Source organism: Balaenoptera borealis (genome assembly GCF_965194805.1).
Source record: "Balaenoptera borealis genome assembly, chromosome: 12".
Taxonomy (NCBI): Eukaryota; Metazoa; Chordata; class Mammalia; order Artiodactyla; family Balaenopteridae; genus Balaenoptera; species Balaenoptera borealis.
The window spans coordinates 88,802,288-88,823,842 of NC_138869.1; the positions used below are offsets into that span (position 1 = coordinate 88,802,288).

Genomic DNA, 21,555 nt, shown 5'->3' on the forward strand with positions numbered 1-21,555 from the left:
CTGAATCACTCCCCAGGACTTCTCCTGCCTGCCCTCTTCAGCCTGTGCTTACTTTACCTGAGTTCCAGCTTCCATGGCACTATGATTTTCCTGATACTTGCTAATGCAACAGGAAGCTTTTGTATGGGTGGAATATTAATAAATGTCTTGGATATTGCTCCCAGGTAGGGTTTTAAAAATCTCTTTCTTTCTTGTATCCAAGTTCTCAAAGTTTTAAGATTTCAAGTATTTTGGAATTGATGGTCAGCAGGCCAAAAGTTCTGAAGAAGCATCTATATAGGTCAGACATATAACTTAAATAATATTTATGTACCAAATGATATATGCAAATGTATGCAACTCTCACATGTGTATGAAGAAGTATAGTCCAGTGACCAGGAGAACAGATTCTAGAGTCAGACTATTGGGTTTCATGACCATTTTCCTCAAGCAAATTACTTACTTTCTCAACACATGTTTCTCACCTATAAAATGGGAGTAATAAGAAAATGCTTACCTCATAAAGTTATCCTCACAAGAGGATTAAACAAGTTAATATAGTCAAGTACATAGAAAGTGCCTGGAACATAGCAAACATGTATAAGGGTTAGCTGATCCATTAAAATTGTTATTATACCATGTTTATATATTATTACTCATGAAGAAAAGCCATCAGTTAGTAATATTTATTTTGTAACTAAGGAAACTGAGTTTCAGATACTTAATTGTCAGCCTAAGATCTCACCACTGGCTTGGATATTAGCTAGGATTTTAATCCAGATCTCTGTGACAAAGAACTTTTCCTCTTTTTACTATGTTATGCCTTTTTTTAGATATAATAAGTGTGACTAATGGAAGCAGTTCTGTCATTTGCACAACTCTAGGGGACACTCTTCACATTGTACTTTATGGGGCTAGCACTCTCTGGAGAACATAGATCCAATATGAACACAATTCTTTGAAGGTTTGTAAAGCAGTGACCTGGGGTAGAGAGGCAAAAATAAACCAAGAATAATCTACTTTGTCACAATTCTGTAAAGAATCTTGCCCATCAGATCTACACTAGGTGAAGGCCAGAGTAATGAAGACATGTATCCATTTGATTTATTGAGTTCTGAGACCCTCCTTAAAAATGCCTGCAGGTATTCTGATTACTTGGAATTATATAAAGACATAAAAGGATTATTTGATATAGAATACACAATTCCACCTGAGCCATATGCACTCTGAAAAACAGGTAAATTAAGAATGTATATACAAATAGATAAAGGAAATTATAAATAGCTACCATTTATTGAGTATTTTTTATGTGCCTGTTATGCCCCCATGTGAGATAATATTGTCCACATAGTGTGGGTAAGGAAACAAAAGACCAGGGAAATGAATGTATGTAAAGTCACATGATTAGTAATAAGTAGAGGGAAGGTTCATACTTAGATATGTCTGCCTCCAGAGCCGTCTAGATGTAGTAAATGCCTCACTAGTGTTATTTACCAGTACCTGGTCACTAAGATGGGAAATATCTCAGCCAGCAATGGCTTGGATAACATAGAACTTGACTTGAGTTGCATCATTCTAATGGGCCCAAATACCATGTTAGCCAGGTAATTTTGTAGCATCAGAGAAAATATACTAATAGACAATTTGGAAATATTCTTAGTCTCCTAAGCTAATTCATCCTCAATATTTAGGGCATATGTGCATTATGTCACAAACATATTAATTTATAATGCTTAAACTTTTTAATGGTTGGGGATGAAACTTATTCCTAATATTCCTAACCATATACTTCCCTTGCCTATTAAAAAGAGTCCCCTTAGAGGATAAATTACTCAACTGTCCTTTAGGAGAATTTGGTCTTTGCTAGAACTGAGGAATAGGGCAAGTGATTATATTTTTTGAGCATAATGAAGGCATCAAGGAAGAAGAGGAGACACAGATGTGGTTCTGTGAGAATATTGTTTGGGAAATGAAATTGAGTGAGACAGAGAAGACCTGGGAATGTAGTGACCATCTCTCTGGTGGGTAGCATGAGTAGAAAAGCACAGAGGATTCTAAAGATGCTGTGTGAGGCATTAAGCAGGCACTGTCATCCCCTCGACATTCTTAAAGGGAGGCTCCAAAACTTTTTTTAATTGCTTTTAATTATTTTTGACTGATGGATGTGTCATGCACCCTTGAATTTCCCCCCATGTGGGACTGAAGTATAGTTCAGGTATCTGAATCTTATTTAGGTTCTACTAAATCATTATTACACCAAAATATAAAATCAACTAAATTGAAAGTCGACTTCAGCAGCTATTTACCCTTCCAAAATGGTTTTACCATGGGTTATTGCAGCTGAAGAATAAGCAATTTTAGAGCTAATAGCTGTCCAGGAAACTGTCCTGCATTAAAACAATCTCAAGGTTGTTTTCATTCCCCATATCAAATACCTACTGTTTGGGATTTGGGTGGCATGAGGTATGGAGCATATAAAGCTCTCACCTTGCTACTCTCAGATTAGTGAACTGCTCCATACTGTGGATGTGTAATGATTTTCAGAGTAATTGTCGTGGCACTCAGGACTCTTGACACTGGGGATTTTGGTTATATCTCTAATAATGGAATGAAAGCACCTGTTTAAGTAAAAATAGGTTAAATCCTTTCCAACCACCACAGCATGCCAAAGACTTCTGAATCTGAAAAGAGAGCATAGTCATTAAAGGTGCTATAGTTACTGAATAAGTAATAGGATAAATACAAAGAAATCCACACCTAGACTTGTTATTGCAAAACTGTGAAAAAAGAGAGAGCTCTTTTAAAAACAGCTGTATACAAAAGACACATTACTTTCAAAGGAGCAATAGTAATACTGACAACTGCCTTCTCAACAGAAACTATGAACGCTAGAAGCCAATTCCTAACATGTTAAAAAAAAAAAATCATTGTTAACCTAGAAGTCTTTATCCAACAAACATTTCCTTCAAGAATTAAGGTAATAGAAAAACATTTTTCAGACAAACTGGGAATTCATCAGCAACAGACCTCCAGTGAAAGAATTATTAAATGGGAATTCTTCAGGCAGAAGTAGAATAATCACAGATGAAACATAGAGGTATAGAAACAAATGAAGAGAGAAGGAGAGGAAAAATATTAGAGTAAATCCAGTAATTACTGAATTCACAAAACAAAAACAATAATACCCTATAGGGTATAAAATATATAAATTAAAATGCATAACAATAAATAGCCCATAAGATGAGAAGGTATAAGTGAATTCAAGTGTCCCAAGGTGCTTTCATTAATGGGAATTTTTAAAATATTAATTTATATTAGAGCATAATAAGTCAAGGATACATGTTTTAACCTCTAAGGTAACTACTGAGGGATAATAAAAGTGTAAAGGGAATGATATTTTTTAAAAAATTAATGAAAAAGAAATCGAGTGAAATTATAAAGGAAGATAGGATAGAAGGGAAAAAAATAGAATGATGATCATTTTAAGTCAAATGTGTCAGAAAAACATGAAATATAAAAGAACTAATTCTTCCAAATTTTAAGTTAATCTGGATTGAAATAAAAGCAAAATCAAAAGGTAGTAGATTAAAAGTAAAATAAAGGAAACTAGATCAGACAATGTAGACTTTAAGACAAGATACATTACTAGAGATAAAGAAGGATATTTTATAATTATTTTAATCCACTAGAAGATATTTCTATGCATCTAACATTTTACAACCATAAAGCAAAATTTGAGAAAACTGGTAAACCTCCTCATGGGATTGATCAGCTTGTGTATGACTGATATTCTGGCTGGGAAAAACTGGAAAAGTCCAGATAAAATACCATGAGTATTCACTAAAAGGTATCAGACAGCAGCAGAAGCCAGTAGGACCAAAGACATCAGAGGCTAGCACCTCTGAGAGGTGAGCTGACAATCCCCACCATTTTTTCCTTGGGGCTATTTGTCAATTCTGGAAATTGGCAAAAGGCTGATAATCCAGCTTTGGCCCTGGTAGAAACCTGCAGCTCTGGACATAGAAATTAGCCAAGCATTTGTCAGTTGCACAGGGCTAGAGTGGCAAAATTGGAAATTAAGGGAACTTAAACACAAAGTCAGTTTCTCTCCTTGAGATGTTTTTTGAATTCTGAAGTTTAATAGGGTAAGGGGCAAAAAAAATCTAAGCTAAAAATCAATAAGAAACATGGCAGCATTTCCCATACCATCTGTGCTAAGGAGACAAGATCTACCAGGGCCTGGAGGGACCCAGCTAAGTATACCAAGCTCTCTATTTAACACCATGGAGGGCTATATTCAAGGAATGGGGGTACCAGAGGTAAACTGAGTCTTATCAAAATTGAAGCCTAGCCTCATCTCATTTCATTCCCTATTTAGGTTAGAGTGTTCAATTTCCTCCCCTCCAAATCTATCTATTAGAAAAAAGAGTAAATCTTTTCTGGCAAAATACAATATATTCTAAAGTCTATAGCTTCTTTATTTAATGTCCATCATTAAATAAAAATTACTAGGCATGCCAAGGGACAGGGCCATTTGATTAATAACCATAAAATGCCATTAGATATAGTCATACAAATGATACAGATATTAAAGTTATCAGGTAAGAGCTTCCCTGGTGGTGCAGTGGTTAAGAATCTGCCTTCCAATGCAGGGGACACAGGTTCGATCCCTGGTCCAGGGAGATCCCACACACTGCGGAGCAACTAAGCCTGTGTGCCACAACTACTGAGTCCGCATGCCACAACTACTGAAGCCCGTGAGCCTAGAACCCATGCTCTGCAACAAGAGAAGCCACCACATTGAGAAGCCCCTTGCTCACTGCAAATAGGAAAGCCCGCACGCAGCAATGAAGACCCAATGCAGCCAAAAATAAATAAATAATAAATAAAGCCAAAAATAAATAAATAATAAAGATCTCTCAGATCTTTATTAAAAATAAATAAATAAATAATAAATAAATAAAGTTATCAGGCAAAATGAACTTCAAAATATCTATGATAATATACCCAAGAAGCCAGGGAGAAAGCTGAAGAAAATAGACGAAAAGATAAACAATTGACCAGCACTGGAATCTATAAAAACAATCGAATGGAAATTCTAGAACTGAAAATAAAATGTCTGAAATTAAGATCTTCATAGATAGGTTTAATAACAAATAGCCACAAGAGAAGATAGATTGGTAAACTGGAAAACATCATTAACAAAATCCAAATTGAAACGTACAGAGAAAAAAATAGAAAATAAAGAAATTAGCAGAAATGCAGAATTAAGTGAAAAGGCTAACAAATCTGTACTTAAGTCTCAAAAGGAAAAAACAGATAAAATGTGACATAAGCAGTATTTTAACAGAAAACAGCCCCAAATAGCTCAAAAGTAATAAAAGACCATAAGCCACACATGCACAAAGCTCTGCAAATTTAAATCATGATACAATGTAAATTTATATATATATATATATATATATTATATATATAGTAAGAATGCTGAAAGTCAAAGATAAAGAGAAAAATCTTAAAAGGAACTAGAGAGAAAAGACATGCTACTTTCAAGTAGCAAGAATAAGCCTGACATCTGACTTTTCAACAGAAACTATGAAAGCCAGAAGATAATGAAATGAGTTCTATAAAATGCTGAAAAATAAATGCCAACCTAGAATTTTATGCCTAGTGAAAATATTCTTCAAAAATCAAAGCAAAATAAAAATGTTTTCAGACAGGCAAACAGAAATTTTCATCAGCAGATTTTCACTAAAAGAAATATTAAAAGGAATTTTTCAGTCAGAAAGAAATTATGCCTGATGAAACCTGAAAATGCAAGATGCACTGAGGAGCAATAGGGGGGTGAATATGTGTGTAATTAGGAGACCACTGATCTTTAAAACAACAGAGAGTATCTTATGAGTTGAAATGTATATAGAAATAAAATACACTAAAGAATGAAAATACAGGATGAACTAAAGCAAAGAACTAAAAATGTTCTCATATTCTGGCATTATAATGAAAATAGTAAAAGTATAATTCATAATAAACTTAAGTAAAGTGCATGTTATATCTTCAGTGCTGAAAAGAATAGTGAAATAATGTCATAGAAGGAAAAATGAAATGAAAATGGATTAATCTGAAAGAAAAAAAGTGCAATGAGAAAGGGTAGGTCAAATAGAAAATAAATAGTGAGCAGATAATCACAAATATATCAGTAATTATATTAAATTAATATGGATGAAATACTCCAAGTAAGTATCAAGATTGTCAAGCTCAATAAAAAAGGAAATGCAGCTCTATGCTGCAAATAAAAGACAAATTAAACACGAGGATACAGAAAGGATGAAATAAAAGGATGGGTAAAGATATGCCAAACAAATATTAACCCCAAGAAACCTGGAATAACTATGTCAATATCAAATAAAATAGACTTTAATTCATGAAACATTACTAGAAATAGTGATATTTCATAATGGTAAAGAGAAAAATATCAGAATTCTACTTCTTTTGGAACCCAATCATACAGCTTTAATTTATACTCATCATGAATTGAGCAAACTCAAAGAACTAGACAAATTTACAATGAAAGAAGAGACTTTCACACACTTCTTTCAATAGCTTATACCAAAAAAGAGGTAGACAAAAAGTAAGGATATGGATAATTAAACAACAACATCAACAATGAGCAGAGTTGACCTAATTGACATATGTAGAACACTGCACTCAATAAGGAGAGAATTCACATTCAGTTGCCCATGGGACATTTTTTCTGAAATTAACAATATGCTGGATCATAAAGCAAGCTGCAATTCATTTAAATGACTAAAACCATTCAGAATACATTCTTTAATCACTGTGAAATTAAGGTTGCTATCAAAAGCAAAAGATAGGGAACTCCCATTGCTTTGAAACTAATGTTTAGGTCAAAGAAGAAATCGCATTTGAAATTAGAAAATATTTTAAATTACAATGAAATATGACATATCAAAGCATGTGGGATGCATTTAAAATCATGCCCAGAGAAATGTATAGCTTTAAACATATATACTGAAAGACAATTAAGTCTTAATATCAATAATCATGTTTGTATCTCAGGTATTATAGGTAGGGAAAAAAAGCAGCAAATTAAACCCAAAGAAAGTAGAAGGAAAGAAATTATGAAGAGTAGGACAAAAAAATGATATGTAAAGCCAACAATATCAAAAGTTGCTTCTTTGTAAATTAATAAAATTAGTGAAATAAAGAAGATTGATCAAGAAAAAGGGAAAAATTATCAACATAAGAGATGGAAAAGGGTGTATTGTAATAACTCTTAGCACAAAATAAAATAACAGAATATTATAAACAAGTTCATACCAATAAATCTGACAATTTAGATGAAATTGAAAAGTTCTGCAACACATAGACAGAGTCATAAAATAAAATTGTAAGTATCTTTTATGGTGGAAGGTGATAATGAAGGCAAAAGTAACAAGGGCTCCCAAAGGCATAAGGGGCCCTATTATCACTGAAAACCCAGGGGTTCTATTGCTAAAATGAAAAAGGAAACAATGAATACTGGAGACAAGTGATAGTTTCTGCCCTAATCTGCACCTGTGGCTGCTCGTAACCATAAATGTTCTTCTTCACACATTAAAAGACACTTTCCAGCTCCCCCCAAAAAGAGACAACTCAAATTTCCACCATGTGACTGCATACAGTGCCACAATCCAGGGACTCTAGGTCCAGATGTGATGCTTCTCTGACCCAGGACCCATAAACTAATAAACTATACACTCGCTCCCATATTCAACAGGTAAAGGCAGAGTAAGAATGGAATAAACCCAAGGAAATAAAATAAGAGACAGAACAAAACAAACAAAAAACCCCCACTCTCATAAAAGGAAAGAATTGAAAACAGAGAACATTTAATGGTGAAATCTGTTGGGCGGGAAAGGAACAGACTCCCTGTCCTGGAGTGAACTAATTTCTTGATTAGACACGGATTCTGTTCTGCAAGAGGCACTTCCTTGTTCTTTATGGCTGATGGATTTGATCCCTACTTTATCTATTATTCTCTGTGGCTTCCCTGCTTTTGTAGCTCACTCTCTGCTGAAGTTGGTTTTGGCGCTCAGGAATGGCCAATCGCAGTTGCTTGTAAACAAGTTTCTGGTTTCCTTGCCTGAACAATGGGAGCAATCGTTGGGGTCGGTAGTTCTGGTACTGTGAGAATAGGTTAGGTGAACAGAACCCTTCAGTTTTGTATTAATCCCAAACCTGTTCCTATTACCAACACACATCACCTTTGGAATTTCTCAACTGTATTTATAGATTTCCTAACTCTGCTGGCTTTCACTCTAACATGGCCTCATTTTCTCAGTATATTAATATTCTTTACTGCTAAAGCCAACCTTTCTGGCTCTGCAGTGCAACCAGAAAGTTGCTTATATCCATATACTTTTTCAGACACTGTAATGGAATTTGAATAGTGGAAATGGGAAATTTAGGAAGTCAACAGTTATCTCTCTTAAGTCTCATTTCATTAGGTTTTTCCTGCAGCACTTGTATTACTTTACATCTGTGTATTGTCATTCATTTTTGTATAGATATTATGGATTTCTTAAAGGATTTACAAATGTAATTGGACTAACAGGAGGACTGGTTGCTTCCACTGTGACTGGAGTGATCCTTAGTCAGGTAAGGAACACCCAGACATGGGTAGTTATTTTTCTCATACTAACTGTACAGAAAAAGAAAGTGTAATGCAAAAAGAAAGTTGCAGAGGAGACATCAGCAAGAGGTGAGTTATGAGTTTTTGTGGCATATTAAACTTGGCATTCCCTCCAAACTTACAGATGATACAAGTTCTTTCTTGCTATATGTCAATTAGTTGTGCTGGTAACTCTTTAGTCATTGGTTATTGAAACAGAAGTGGACCTCTGTGATTTTTAACAATTAATGTGTGCCTTTATCAAAACAGGTAGTTGACTGGGTGAATGGTAATATAAGTAAGAAGATATAGTTTTGTCAGGAAAGGAATGAAAAATCAGGAACAAATACAATTTTAAAATGACCAAAAGAAACAATTCTATGAAGGCTGGTTTCTGTTTCTATGGATGAGGTTACCTGAAATTCTCCTCTTAAAAATACTTAAAATGCCTTATCTTGTGCTGAAGGAAAATAACTGCTAGTCTAGAATTCTACAATCCATCAAAAAAAATCCATCATAAAAAATGAAGTTTAAATTCATCCATTTTCAAACAGAAACAGATAATTCATCAAAAGTAGGCTAGCACTGAGGAAAAAAGCTAAAGTTAGTTTTTTAGGGAGAAATAAAATTATCCCAGATGGTAGATTGGAGATACAAAAAGGAAAAGAGGCAACAGAAATGATCAGTACGTGGATGATTCTAAAGGAATATTGTATAAATTGATAGTATTATGTAAAGAAACCCCAGTTCTCAAAGCTGGTTACCTAGTGGAGGCAAAACCACTATCGTCACCCAGGTGATAACTGGAAACACGTGCATGTTCCTCAACCATCACATTTACTCTGACTTTTCTTCTTAAGCCACAGATAATTTACCCGCTAACCATTAATACTAAGTTTCTTTATTATTTGTTACATTAGTTCATCTTTGACCAGGATTTATTGATCTGTTATGATGACTCTGTTCTGATACACCTGAACATGCCTTCTCCAACACACTATATGCAAATGGCTATACAATCTTTGCCAACACATTCTGATGAATTCTGTGGTCCCAGAATCTAATAATATATATTCAAAAAATTTTTAAATGCCTTATCAAATTTTAACAATCATGTTAAATGCATGCCTGATCTTGAGAAAAAAAAAAAAGTAAGGGAAAATTTCAGAGATTGAACATGAAGGAAGAGCTTGATTCCAGAGAGGTAAATGACCATCAAAGCCACTGGCTGCCTTGGAGAAATTGCCCATCCTGGGTGTTATAATGGACACCCAGTTATAATGGACAAACAGAGCATAAGAGATAATATCCCAAAACCACTCATAAAAGAAGAGTCAGAATGAAAATGCTGATATATACCTGTAACCACTAAGGACTACAACCTCACATCACTACTACCATGTAGCTCATATATAAACTTGAAGGAAAGTTTTGGAGGAAAATCTCCAAGCTGAGAGGTAGCAGTGTTCAGGCAAATACTCCAATTGCTCCTTGTCCCACAACTTTGGCCAAGGAGAGACAATTTGTACTCACCATGGCCAAATTTCCCATAGAGAGGAGCCCCCCCACCATCATGTGCTAGGACTTATGGTATCAGAAAGGCTAGGAACATCACTATAACCATGGAAGCTCCCTGATCAGAGAGGTAGCCTTACTAGAAAAGAACTCCAGGAGACCAGGGTGTGTTTTCTCCCCCTGAGCATGGAGCCCACTCAGCCTGTTCTTCCAATGAACTCATTCAGACCTGCTGAGCTGACTTCCCCCAAAGGTGGCAGGAAACATGGCTCCAGAACTGTCCAAAGTTGTCTCTGCCCAGTGAGGAAACTTATGTCTCAGCCTCAGCTACAAAGGGAGAGGAAAAACTGAATAAAGACTCTTCTGAACATTTGAAAAAATAAACCAATCTTCACAGTGGTTTGAGGCCCTAATTCAAATTCTATTGTGTCCAAATGCCATAAGCCAAGAATTGAATTTCTAGTAGTCCACAGATGCCTAGTAAAAGTAAATAAATTTTTTTTCTGGAGAGACTCTAAATTCATACTCCAGAATTTCATTATGCATAAAGTTTTGGTGAATATGATTTTACAATCAATCAAAAATTATAAAATGCTTGAGGAAATAATGTGTTATGTGAGAGATGAATAAAAACCACCGAATCAAATCCTCAGAGATATTGGACATATATGTATATATTTAAAGAAGTAAAAGAGAGGATTGAAAATATAAATAAAATATAAATAAGAAAAAATATAAATATAAACTTAAGAAACATAAGTTTAGACAAAGAACTAAATCTAACCTCTTGCAATTAAAAATATAAAAATTAAAAATTCAGATTAAGTACAGCTAATAAGAGAATTAGTGAGGCTTCTGCCTCGATTAATGGGAGAGTAAGTAATTTGGACCAATTCTCTTAAGAAAGACAATTTAAAAGCCTGAAAAAATGTATAAACCTACATGCACAACAATTTTACTCCTTCCATAAGGGAGTCAACAGACATCCAAAGTCCCACCTAGTTATGGCATCAAGTTCAAAGTGCAGAATGTATCACCCTTTACTGGGAGATAATGCATAATGGCCCTCTATATCAGGAATTACGTGCTCCATCATTACGTACTGTATACAATGGTAGCATAGCAATCCAGTAGCTGCAATAAATACTTCCTTTCAGAAAAGGAGGATTGGAAAACAAACAGCAATCATTTGTCCTTAGTAATGCTGACACACTGCTAGGCAGACATTTTGAGAGTCACATCCTGATGAATGTTTAAATGTTCTTCAATCAGGCTCAGAAACAGATGAAGGTAAGGACTGGAGGATCTTTGGAGTAGTCTCCCTTGATTAGTGTGTTTGGCATAGAGGAAGGTGAGTGAATCCAATGTTTATGGAGCAGAGTGCAGGCTGGAAAGTAACTATTGCAGCTACAATAATTTTTTTGGTTCTCCTCTTGGGCATTTCCCCACTTCCTTGAAATTAGATATATTTATATAACTTATTTTGGCCAGTGACATATGAGAGAAAGTGATATGCATTTATTCTGAAGAGAAACATTGAGAACTAAGCGGCCACTCTCTCGGACACAGCAACTGGCAACAATCAGAATGTCAACTGCAACTCCATTGACCAGGATCCAGGAATGAAGAGATGTGGAGCATAACCTCTAGCCAACTTGCTATGGACATTTAGTTTAAACAAAAACCAAATCTCTGCCATTAAAAGCCACTAGGATTCGCGGGGGTGGGGGAGGGGGGGCAGTGGGTAACTGTTACTGTAGTATAACCTACTCTATCTTGACTGGTCAGGAGGATCTATCCAGAATGAATCACATTAAGAAAAAAATTATAGAAAATACAGAATATGTGGACTCAGTGAGAAGGCCCAACATACATTTAACTGGAGTTCCAGAAAACAGAATAGGGCAGAAGTTAAATTTGAAGAGAAAATGATTGTTTTCTAGTTTTTCAGAAATATAGCAATTCACATCTTTAAGGAGTCCATTAATGACAAGTAGGATAAACAAAAGAAATCCACAGTTGCACACCTCATAGAGAATTTACAGAAAAGTAAAGACAAAAAGAAAGTCATACAAGCAGTAAGAGAAATAAGAAAGGTTGCCTTCAAATGAACAACAGTTAAACTAATCTCTGACTCTTCATCCACAAAAAAGGAAGCCCAGAAGACAGTAGAATATCTTCAGTATACTAAATGAAAATAACTGCCAACTTAAATTTGTAAACTCAGTGAAAATATTTTTTTAAAGGAGATAACATATTTCAAGCAAACAAAAATCAAGGAGGTTCAATTCATTAATGGGCATTTAAAGAATGTTTTTAAGCATAAGAAAGTTGGAGGTACAAACAGGAATGAAGAATAGTAAAAGTGGTGTGTGCAAATCCACTTATTTACTTATTTGTTTTATTGTACAAAATAATAATAGTGTCTTGTGGAGTTTTTTAAAAACTACGTGTATAGAATGAATGAAGTAGAGTAGACAGTAACAATAGTAAATTAATCAGGAGAGGACAAATGGAATAATTATTCCAAAGACTTCATGTTCTCTTGCCATAGGATAAAAGTATTAATAGAGTTTGGTGCACCAAGGATACATGTTGTAATTTCTAGGGTAATAATTTTTAAAATACAGAAAAATGTCTATAAATTTCAAAGTAACTGGAAAATGAAATAAAAAGCACTTTCTTTAATAAAAGAGGGCAAGAAACAAGAGAAAAAGCAATATAGACCAGGAGTTGTCAATGTAAAGCCAACAAAATAAGTAGGTAAATTAAGATACATCACTATTTATTCAGAGACTACAGAATTATTCTCCAGCTTTCATTTTTAAATTGCATAAGTGTGTGTGTATGTGTGTGTGTGTTAAAATAAAAACCACATAACATAAATTTACCCTCTTAACAAATTTTGAGTGTACATTACAATATTGTATAGTTAGTATTGTTAACTATATGCACATCGTTGTATAACAGATATTTAGAACTTTGTCATCTTGCATGATTGAAGCTCTATACCCACTGAACAAGAACTCCCTGTTTCCCCTCCTCCTGGACCCTCTAATTTTTTAATACATAAAGATTAGTATTAAATTTGGGGGGTATGTGTATTAAAATTCCAAGACATAGAGTGTGGAACTTTCAAACCAGGAGAGAGGGGAAAACATGGAATAAAAAAATTTTTTAAAAAGGAAGCAAAAGTCCCTCAATGTGAAAGAAGGTAAGAAATGGTGTGGGGGTTGGGGGTAGGACTATAGGTAGAAGATAGGACAAATTGAAAGCACAAAGGCAGATGGTAGAAATAAATACAAATATACCAAAGATCGCAATAAATATAGATGGACTAAACGCTGCAATTAAAGGACACATTTTGTAAGACTAAAAACAAAAGCCATTCATATGCTATTTATATATAAAATACATACCTAAAATAAAGATGTAGAAACATTGAAAGTTGTAAGGACAGCATAAAAAATGAAGTAAATATTAACCAACAAAAGATGATATTATATTATCAGGAAAAAAGTTTTTCTTTAAGCAAAAATACTAGAAACAATGAGAATCAGCTACTTAGTAGTTTACAGTGTATATTTCCCCAGCAAAATATCTTGTTCAAGTCTTAGCTCACCTACTTATAAGATATGTGACCTGGAAACATTTCTTAATTGAAGTCTCAGTGTCTCCAGCTGTAAATGGCTAAGATGACATAGAAACCTCATGGGGTTAAGGTAATTACCAAATCAGATCATGTATGCAAGTGTCAGATGTTTATGTGTTCAATGCATAACAGCTATAAGTATTTTTAGTCTCATATACTTTTAAATCAGGAAAAATAAAAGTGTTTTTGCTATCCTATTGTTTAGCATTCTGAAAATGTTAGCAAACACAATTGTCAAGAAAACTTAATTACGGATATGTACAAGGTAAGTGTAGAGGAAAAATATAATATTATGTACAGAGAATGCAATTGTCTTCCTGGGGGAAAAAAAATTAAAGTTAGGTAGCATACTGTGGAAAAATCTAAAGCACAGTATCAACCAATATTGCAAAATACCTATGGGTATTTTGAAAATTGTACAAAGTCCGTATGATGTCCAAATTGTACAAAGTCCAAAAAGTTGCTGCACACCTATTGAGCAACATCAGTGAAAATATTAGACGGGAGAGGCACGTCAAGTTTCTAGGTTGGAAATGTATAATATCGCTTATATGTGGAATCTAGAAAAATGGCAGAGATTAACTTATTTGCAAAGGAGAAATAGATCTACAGATGTAGAAAACAAACTTATGGTTACCAAGGGGGGAAGGGGGGGGTAGGATGAATTGGGCTATTGGGATTAACATATATACACTACTATATATAAAATAGATAACTAATGAGAACCTACTGTATAGCACAGGGAACTCTACTCAATGCTCTGTGGTGACCTAAATGGGAAGGAAATCTAAAAAAGAGTGGATATATGATTCACTTCGCTGTACAGCAGAAACTAACACAACATTGTAAAGCAACTATGCTCCAAAAAAAATTAATTTTAAAAAAGTTTCTAGGTTGGACTTCAATTCCAAATCGCAATAGATTCTATTAACTTAAAATTACCACAAGCTTTATTATTTATCATTAAATTTCTAAGCACATCTTGGTTTTTTCCTCCACTTTCTGTTTGCCTACTACCTGTCAAATTTGTCAAATTTGGCATGTTTGATTACAGAAATCACTATAATTAAATATATTTAATGTCTAGTTTGTCAGGAAACATTGTTTTATTTTTTTCAGCGTCTACTCTTAATTATATTTTAAATGAAATTGATGATGATTTAATAATGGTCAAGTTCCGAAAAGAATACATTCTATATAATAAAGTTTCATTTCAAACCAGAAGGAATGGATTGATTTTTTTAAAACAGAGTGGCAAGCCCACCTGAAAAATACAATTACACTCTGTTCTCATATTTACCCCCAAGTTAATTCTAGGTGATTAAAAAATGTAAATGAAGAAAGGAAACAATAAAGATACTAAAGTAAAATAGGAGTTAATAATTATTTAAGCTTTAGGCAGGACATCCTTGAAAAGCATGGCACCAGAGACCAAAACCCAATCACAATGCATTTTACATTTAACTACATAAAATTTAACCTCAGCTGATGAAAAAGTAAAGGGTAAAGTGGTAAAGAAAATCTGAAACATAATTGAAATTTAATGTCATCTTTGAATATGGATTCCAAAAATAAATGACTTGTGCACAGAATCCACCAACATATTAAAATATATATGACACCATGATTAAGTAGGCCATTTTCTGTGAAAGTAAAAGTGACTCTATCTATTAATAAAATCTGTTAATGAAACTGATCATATTAATAGGCTGAAAGAGAAAATGTGTCAACAATTTTTATAAATAAGGAAAGCATATTTGACAAATCTTATTCAAAAGCATTGCTCTATATGTAATTAACCACCAATATATTCAAATTTATAGCAACAAAAAGTGAAAAACAACTTTAAAGAAATAAGGGATGCTTTTGTAAATTTTATAAATCTAAACTCTGGATTACTAACCAGTCAGTAACGGTTAGGATATAGTCAAATATTTCCTGATATGCAAACATGTTTATGAGATATTTCTAAATGAAAAACCATATGAATTCTTGGCTTTAGCACTATATACATACAATGTCCTTTTTATACATGAAAAATTATATATACATAGGTCTAAATCAAAACATGGAAAGATAAATAATGATTATCTTTGTAGAGTGAAATGGCTTTTTTGGTTCCTTATGATAGTGTTTTGCTGTGTTTTAGTGACCTGTGTTGAGCCTATATTAATTTTAATATTACATTTTAAATGTTACAAAACAATGTTACAAATTTATAATTTTTTGCACTTTAATTCCTCAGGATCAAGACTCTCCCTGGCTTAAAATCTTCTTCATGATGGTAGCCAATAATGTGATAAGCCTAATCTTCTACCTTATATTTGCTAAAGCAGAAATTCAAGACTGGGCTAAAGAAACACAAAACACTTATCTCTGAAGGTAAGAAGTGATCCGATTAAGGGCAGATTTTGAAGCTGGGGATGCAGGAAACAGAGGAGTTAAAGATGGCCCCTGAGCAAACTGTGGTGTTGCTGAGATGGGAAAAAATAAGGGGTGCAGGTCTGGGGGAGAAGAGGGGACCATGTAAAGTCTGAAACTATTTGACATCCTGATGAGATGGCATGCAGCCCAGCGGATATACCGGTCTAGAATTCTTGAGAGATACTGGGGCTAGAGATATAAATTTGGGAGCCTAGGCCTCTCTGACATCTAAAGGTGAGGAAGAGAGGGGGATGCTTGCAAGGGAAACTGGGAAGGGCCTTTGGTGAAGTAGGAAAGACAGTTGAGGAATGTGGTGTCTAAGAAGAAAAGTGAAAAAGGTGGGAATGAGTACCCATGGCAAATGCTATCAAGGGGTCAAATGATATAAGGTCTGTGAATTTATTAATGTGTTTGGCAAGAGGTGCTTTAAAGGTGATCCTGACTAGAGTGGTTTTCAATGAATGATGGAGACAAAGCATCCATTAAAGTTCAAAGGAGAATCTGATATTGTGCCTTTCTTCTCTAAACTCTGTCAGTGGTAAATAAATAAGTAGGAAAAATGTATTTTTGTAGAATTAGTTCAGCTAGTACACAAATAAGAATTGATAGATGTAGAAAATCCCCATTTTGCAAACCCCAGTGAATTAAGGGATCTAGGGTTGAGCATCAGTGGCTGATATCACAAAGAGAGACATAGAGACATTGTGTACATCCTGGTGAAAAAACGCACCACCACCAAGGTCTTGCTAAAAAGATCAAACTGAATGTGATCAAGCCTCAGGATACAGCTACTGTTTTGTAATAAATATAGAAAATAGAGAATATGTTGAACTAAATCCTAAGGATATCATCAGCAAACCTAAACTGTCTTATAATTGTCTTTAACAAATGAATTATAAGGAAAAAGAAGAGTGATGGAGGGGGAGTCTCTAGATTCAAAGAGACTTAAAAGACATACAAAATTTTTTAAAACTGGCAAAACTAAAGTCTACAGTGATACATATGTGGGTAATAAATCTACAAAGACATGCACAGAAGACATTACACTAAATGTCAGGATAGTCATTACCTTTAGGGGGAGGGAGAGGTTGTGATTAGGAGAGGCCACATGGAAAACTGCTGGGATCCTGGTGATAGTCTGTTTTTCATATCCAAAGTTATTAAAAGAGTGTTCATTGGGCGGAGACTTTAGGGTTCTCTCTATGGAGTACCATGTCATCTTCAAATGATGACAGTTTTACCTCTTCCCTTCTGATTTGGATACCTTTTATTTATTTTTCTTGTCTGATTGCTATGGCTAAAGAAGTGGAGACAGCAAGAATAGACAGCCCTATAAAGGAGAGCTGAGAAACGGCATGGTACAGCAGGGAGTTTTTTATATGTTTGTTGTTTTAGAATTAGATGTAATAGTATATAAACTGATGGTATAATCCAATAGTGAGGTTTCACAACGTTGGAGAGAAAATGCACATGCAGAATTAAACTACTTGATTTACCAGGACTCATGCATACTATGAGACTCAGGTTGAAGCAGCAGCTGAGGCCCTGTCCATAGGGAACTTAGAGAGCATGGCACAGAGGATGGAGGTGTGCCTCGGCGGGCATTTGCAGTAGAGCTCTCCTTGAAGACTGTGAGCTTCTGCAAGGTACAGTCTAATGGCTTCACCCACTGAAAATCGCCCCAGGTATTCACCCAGGTCCCCTCTTCCTCTCCCTAAAAAACGACCATGAGAGAGAGAGACAGAGAGAGAAAGAGAGAGGCAGGCTGGTGAAGGGGCTCTGAACACCAGGCACATGTGTACATCCACAGAAAAAAAAAGGGGAGCAATGCACCAGGCTGTAGAAGTCTGGAGAGTTCTGCCTTTCTTGGCCAGGAAGTGCTGCTGCTACTGATAACAGCAATTTTATAGGCAAAGAAAGTATTTGTGCTCAAGTAAACTTTGATTACACAAATTATGTACATATTAAAAAAGTGTGTATGATTCCTCGTTAAAAAAAAAAAGAAGAAGAAGTCCAGAGGGGATGAAATCCAAGCACAGAGCAGAGGCTGGCCTTGGATACAAACCCAGAGTTTATCCATAGTAGCTGAGAGGAAGTAGGGTTTATGGACACAGACTTGGTAGGTCAACACATAGGTTGGCATTTTGTCTGTGCAATAAACAGTGAGGTTTTCACTTAAACTGTCCTCACTTCTTTTCATTCTTTTTTCTTTTTTTCTGTTCAGTGGCAGTGATTTCTCCTACTCTGTCTTCCAGCTCACTGATCTGTTCCTCTGTATCATTTAGTCTACTATTGATTCCTTCTAGTATATTCTTCATTTCAGTTATTGTATTCTTCACCTCTGTTTGGTTGTTCTTTTATATTTTCTAACTCTTTGTTGAAAACTTCTAATTTCTCATTCTGTGCATCCATTCTTCTCCCGAGTTCTTTCATCATCTTTATGATCATTACTCTGAACTCTTTCTCAGGTAGATTGCCTATCTCCACTTCACTTAGTTCTTCTTCTGGGGTTTTATCTTGTTCCTTCATCTGGGACGTGTTCTTCTGCCACCTCATTTTGTCTCGGTTGCTATTAGTATTTTTATGTATGTAGTTGGTTAGTTATATTTCTCGACCTTGGAGAAGTGGCCTTCTGCAGGAGAAGTCCTATGCTTTCTTGCAGCATACTCCTCTCTTGTCACCCAAGGTATAAGCTTTAGGGATTCCCCCTAAAAGGGCTGTGTGTTGTGGTCCTTCTGTTGTGGCAGTCTGACTATGTGGGTGGTCTGGTAGTCTTGGTTGGCCCCTGGCCCGGTTGGTTGCCAGGCCTTGCCTTGTGTGGATGCTGTTGCCTAGTAGGGCCTGGTCACAGGTGGCTGACTGCAGAGCCCCTCACAGGGCCCCAGGGTTAGTGCTGGCTCACTGGTGGGTGGAGTAAGGGTCCAGAAGGCTCCAGTGCTGTTCCCCCCCACCATTGGTGGGTGAAGCCAGGTCCTAGTGTTAGTGCTGGACTACTGGCAGGCAGAGCCAGGTCCTGGAGTCTGGTTGCAGGGCCCAGGGATCCCAGAGCTGCTTCCAGATTGCTGGGGGAGGGGGTGGGGCTCCTGACACAGTTGCATATGAGGTCCTTCATGTCCCTGTGTTGTCCTGCTAGTGGGCAGGGCTGGGGCCCAGCTGGTCCCAGGGTAGGGTGTGGCCTGCTACGAGTGTGCTGTGTGGCGCTCAGGCTGTGGGACTGTGGTTTTCTTGTGTCTGGTGTCTGCCCCCTGGTGGGTGAGGCTGGTCTGGAAGCTAGTGCAGGCTTCCTGGAGAGCAAGGTCAGTGCCTGCCCACTGGTGGGAGGAGCTGTGTCTTGGTCTTCTGGTGGGCAGGGCTGCGTGTAGACGCCATGTCTAGAGGCAGCTGTGGGCTCAGGAAGTTTTTAGGCAGCCTGTCTGCTGATGGATGGGGTTGTGTCCCCACCCAGTTAGTTGTTTGGTCTGAGGCATCCAGCATTCCAGACTGTTGGGTGGGGCCAGGTCTTGGTGCTAACAAGCCAGAGAGAGGATCCCACACAGTGGCACCCGCCAGCATCAGTGGCTCCCAAATATGTATGCCACCAGTGTCTGTGTCCCCAGGGTGAGCCGCAGCTGCCCCTCACCTCTCCAGGAGACTCTCCAAGACCAGCAGGTAAGTCTGGCCCGGGCTTGTATCAAATTACTGCTTGTGCCCTGGGTCCTGGTGCGTGTGAGGTTTTGTGTGCATCCCTTAAGAGTGAAGCCGTGAAGCCTCTATTTCCCGCAGTCCATCGGGACTCCTGAAATTAAGACCCACAGGCCTTCAAAGCCAAATGCTCTGGAGGTTTGTCTTCCTGGTGTAGGACCCCCAGGCTGGGGAGCCTGATGTGGGGCTCAGAACTCTCCTATGGGGAAACCTCTGTACTATAATTATTCTCCAGTTTGTGGGTTGCCCACCTGAGCGTATAGGACTTGATTACATTGTGAGTCCTCCCCTCCTACCCATCTCATTGTGGTTCTTCTTTCTGCCTTTAGTTGTAGATCTTTTTCTGATAGGTTTCAGTCATTTTCATAGATGATTATTCTCCAAGTAGTGATTCTGATGTGTTTGTGAGAGGAGGTGAGCTCAGGGTCTTTCTACTCCCACATCCTGGCCAATCTCCAAGGTTTTTACTTAAGAGACAGGAGTTGAGAGAAATGGAAAGAAAAGGAATCCACATTGGAAAAGGGTAAAATTACCATTATGAGTTGATGATATGATTGTTTACCTAGAAAATATAACTGGGTTGGCTGGAAAGCTACAGAAACAATAAGTGCACGCAGTAAGTTTCCTGACTAACCTATTAATACAGAAAATGTTTTTCATGTTAAACAATAACTAGTTAGCAAATTTATTGAAAGAAATGATCCAAATGATGGTTGGAGGGAAATCTGATGTGATCAATCAAAAATTTACTTGACTCAGTTTGCCAGCACCAAGAAATTTCCAAAATGGTGCACTCACAAAAATTCACCAGGATGCATTTATGCTCAAGATTGCTGATTAGAAATGATAAAAATCTGGATCTGGAATTAAACATGTCTACCAATGGCATCTTCGTTAATAAATTTTGTAAGTGAATGGAATATAACCAGCAGCTGAAAAATATAGGATCTCATACAAATATTTTAATATAGAAATTACTGAGGTCATTGCTATGAATAAGCACATAACAACACTAGGAAATATTCCATAGGTGTTAGCAAAAGTTTGTCTTCTATTTCCAAGGTACAGAGTTGGGCACAGCTATGGAAGCAATCACACTACTTTATTCAGACCCTATAAATCTTACTTGTTTCTATATATTTGACCTATTTAAATACTAAAAGTTATACTAAAGTTTTCCATGATTGTTATTTCTATTCATTTCTGTTTATGTCCAAGCAGTCATTATTGAATATTCTGATGTTATATTACAATTTCAAAAAGATTTTGACAAGTATATCTTAATTGAAAATTTAATTTTGATTTTGTAAAGTTATCAGCCTTTTCCATTTTATGATTTTTACTCAATTGACTTTCTGATATTGATATTGCATCCTCAAATTTTATGCATGTGCGTGCTTGTTTTAGATTCCCAGGAATACTTTTTCATAGCCTTTAAATTCCGCCTTTCTGAGTCATTTCATTTAGTATGTGTTTCTTACAAAGGGTATATAGTTGGGTTCAATAATTTCACCCATTCCGAGACTTGTCTCCTATGTTAGCTGAGTTTAACCCAACTGCATTCATTATGTTTACAAATATACTTCATTCTCTGTCATTTTATTTTATATTCCCTTAAAAAAAAGTCCTCCTC

At 36.0% G+C, this 21,555-nt stretch overlaps 1 protein-coding gene across 12 annotated transcripts in view; it reads left to right on the forward strand.

Moving 5' to 3' along the window:
• The window catches only part of SLC17A1 (solute carrier family 17 member 1), an 81,799-nt gene that overhangs the window by 39,090 nt on the left and 21,154 nt on the right, over positions 1–21,555 (forward strand). For all 12 annotated transcript variants that reach the window (XR_014232474.1, XM_082346385.1, XM_082346384.1 and 9 more), the window contains 3 exons: positions 17–164; positions 8,547–8,637; positions 16,063–16,199. Coding sequence is in view for 11 of the 12 variants with exons in the window: in XM_082346385.1 (XP_082202511.1) it covers positions 17–164; positions 8,547–8,637; positions 16,063–16,197 (374 nt within the window). In the remaining variant the exon portion in view is untranslated. The remainder of the gene's footprint in view (positions 1–16; positions 165–8,546; positions 8,638–16,062; positions 16,200–21,555) is intronic.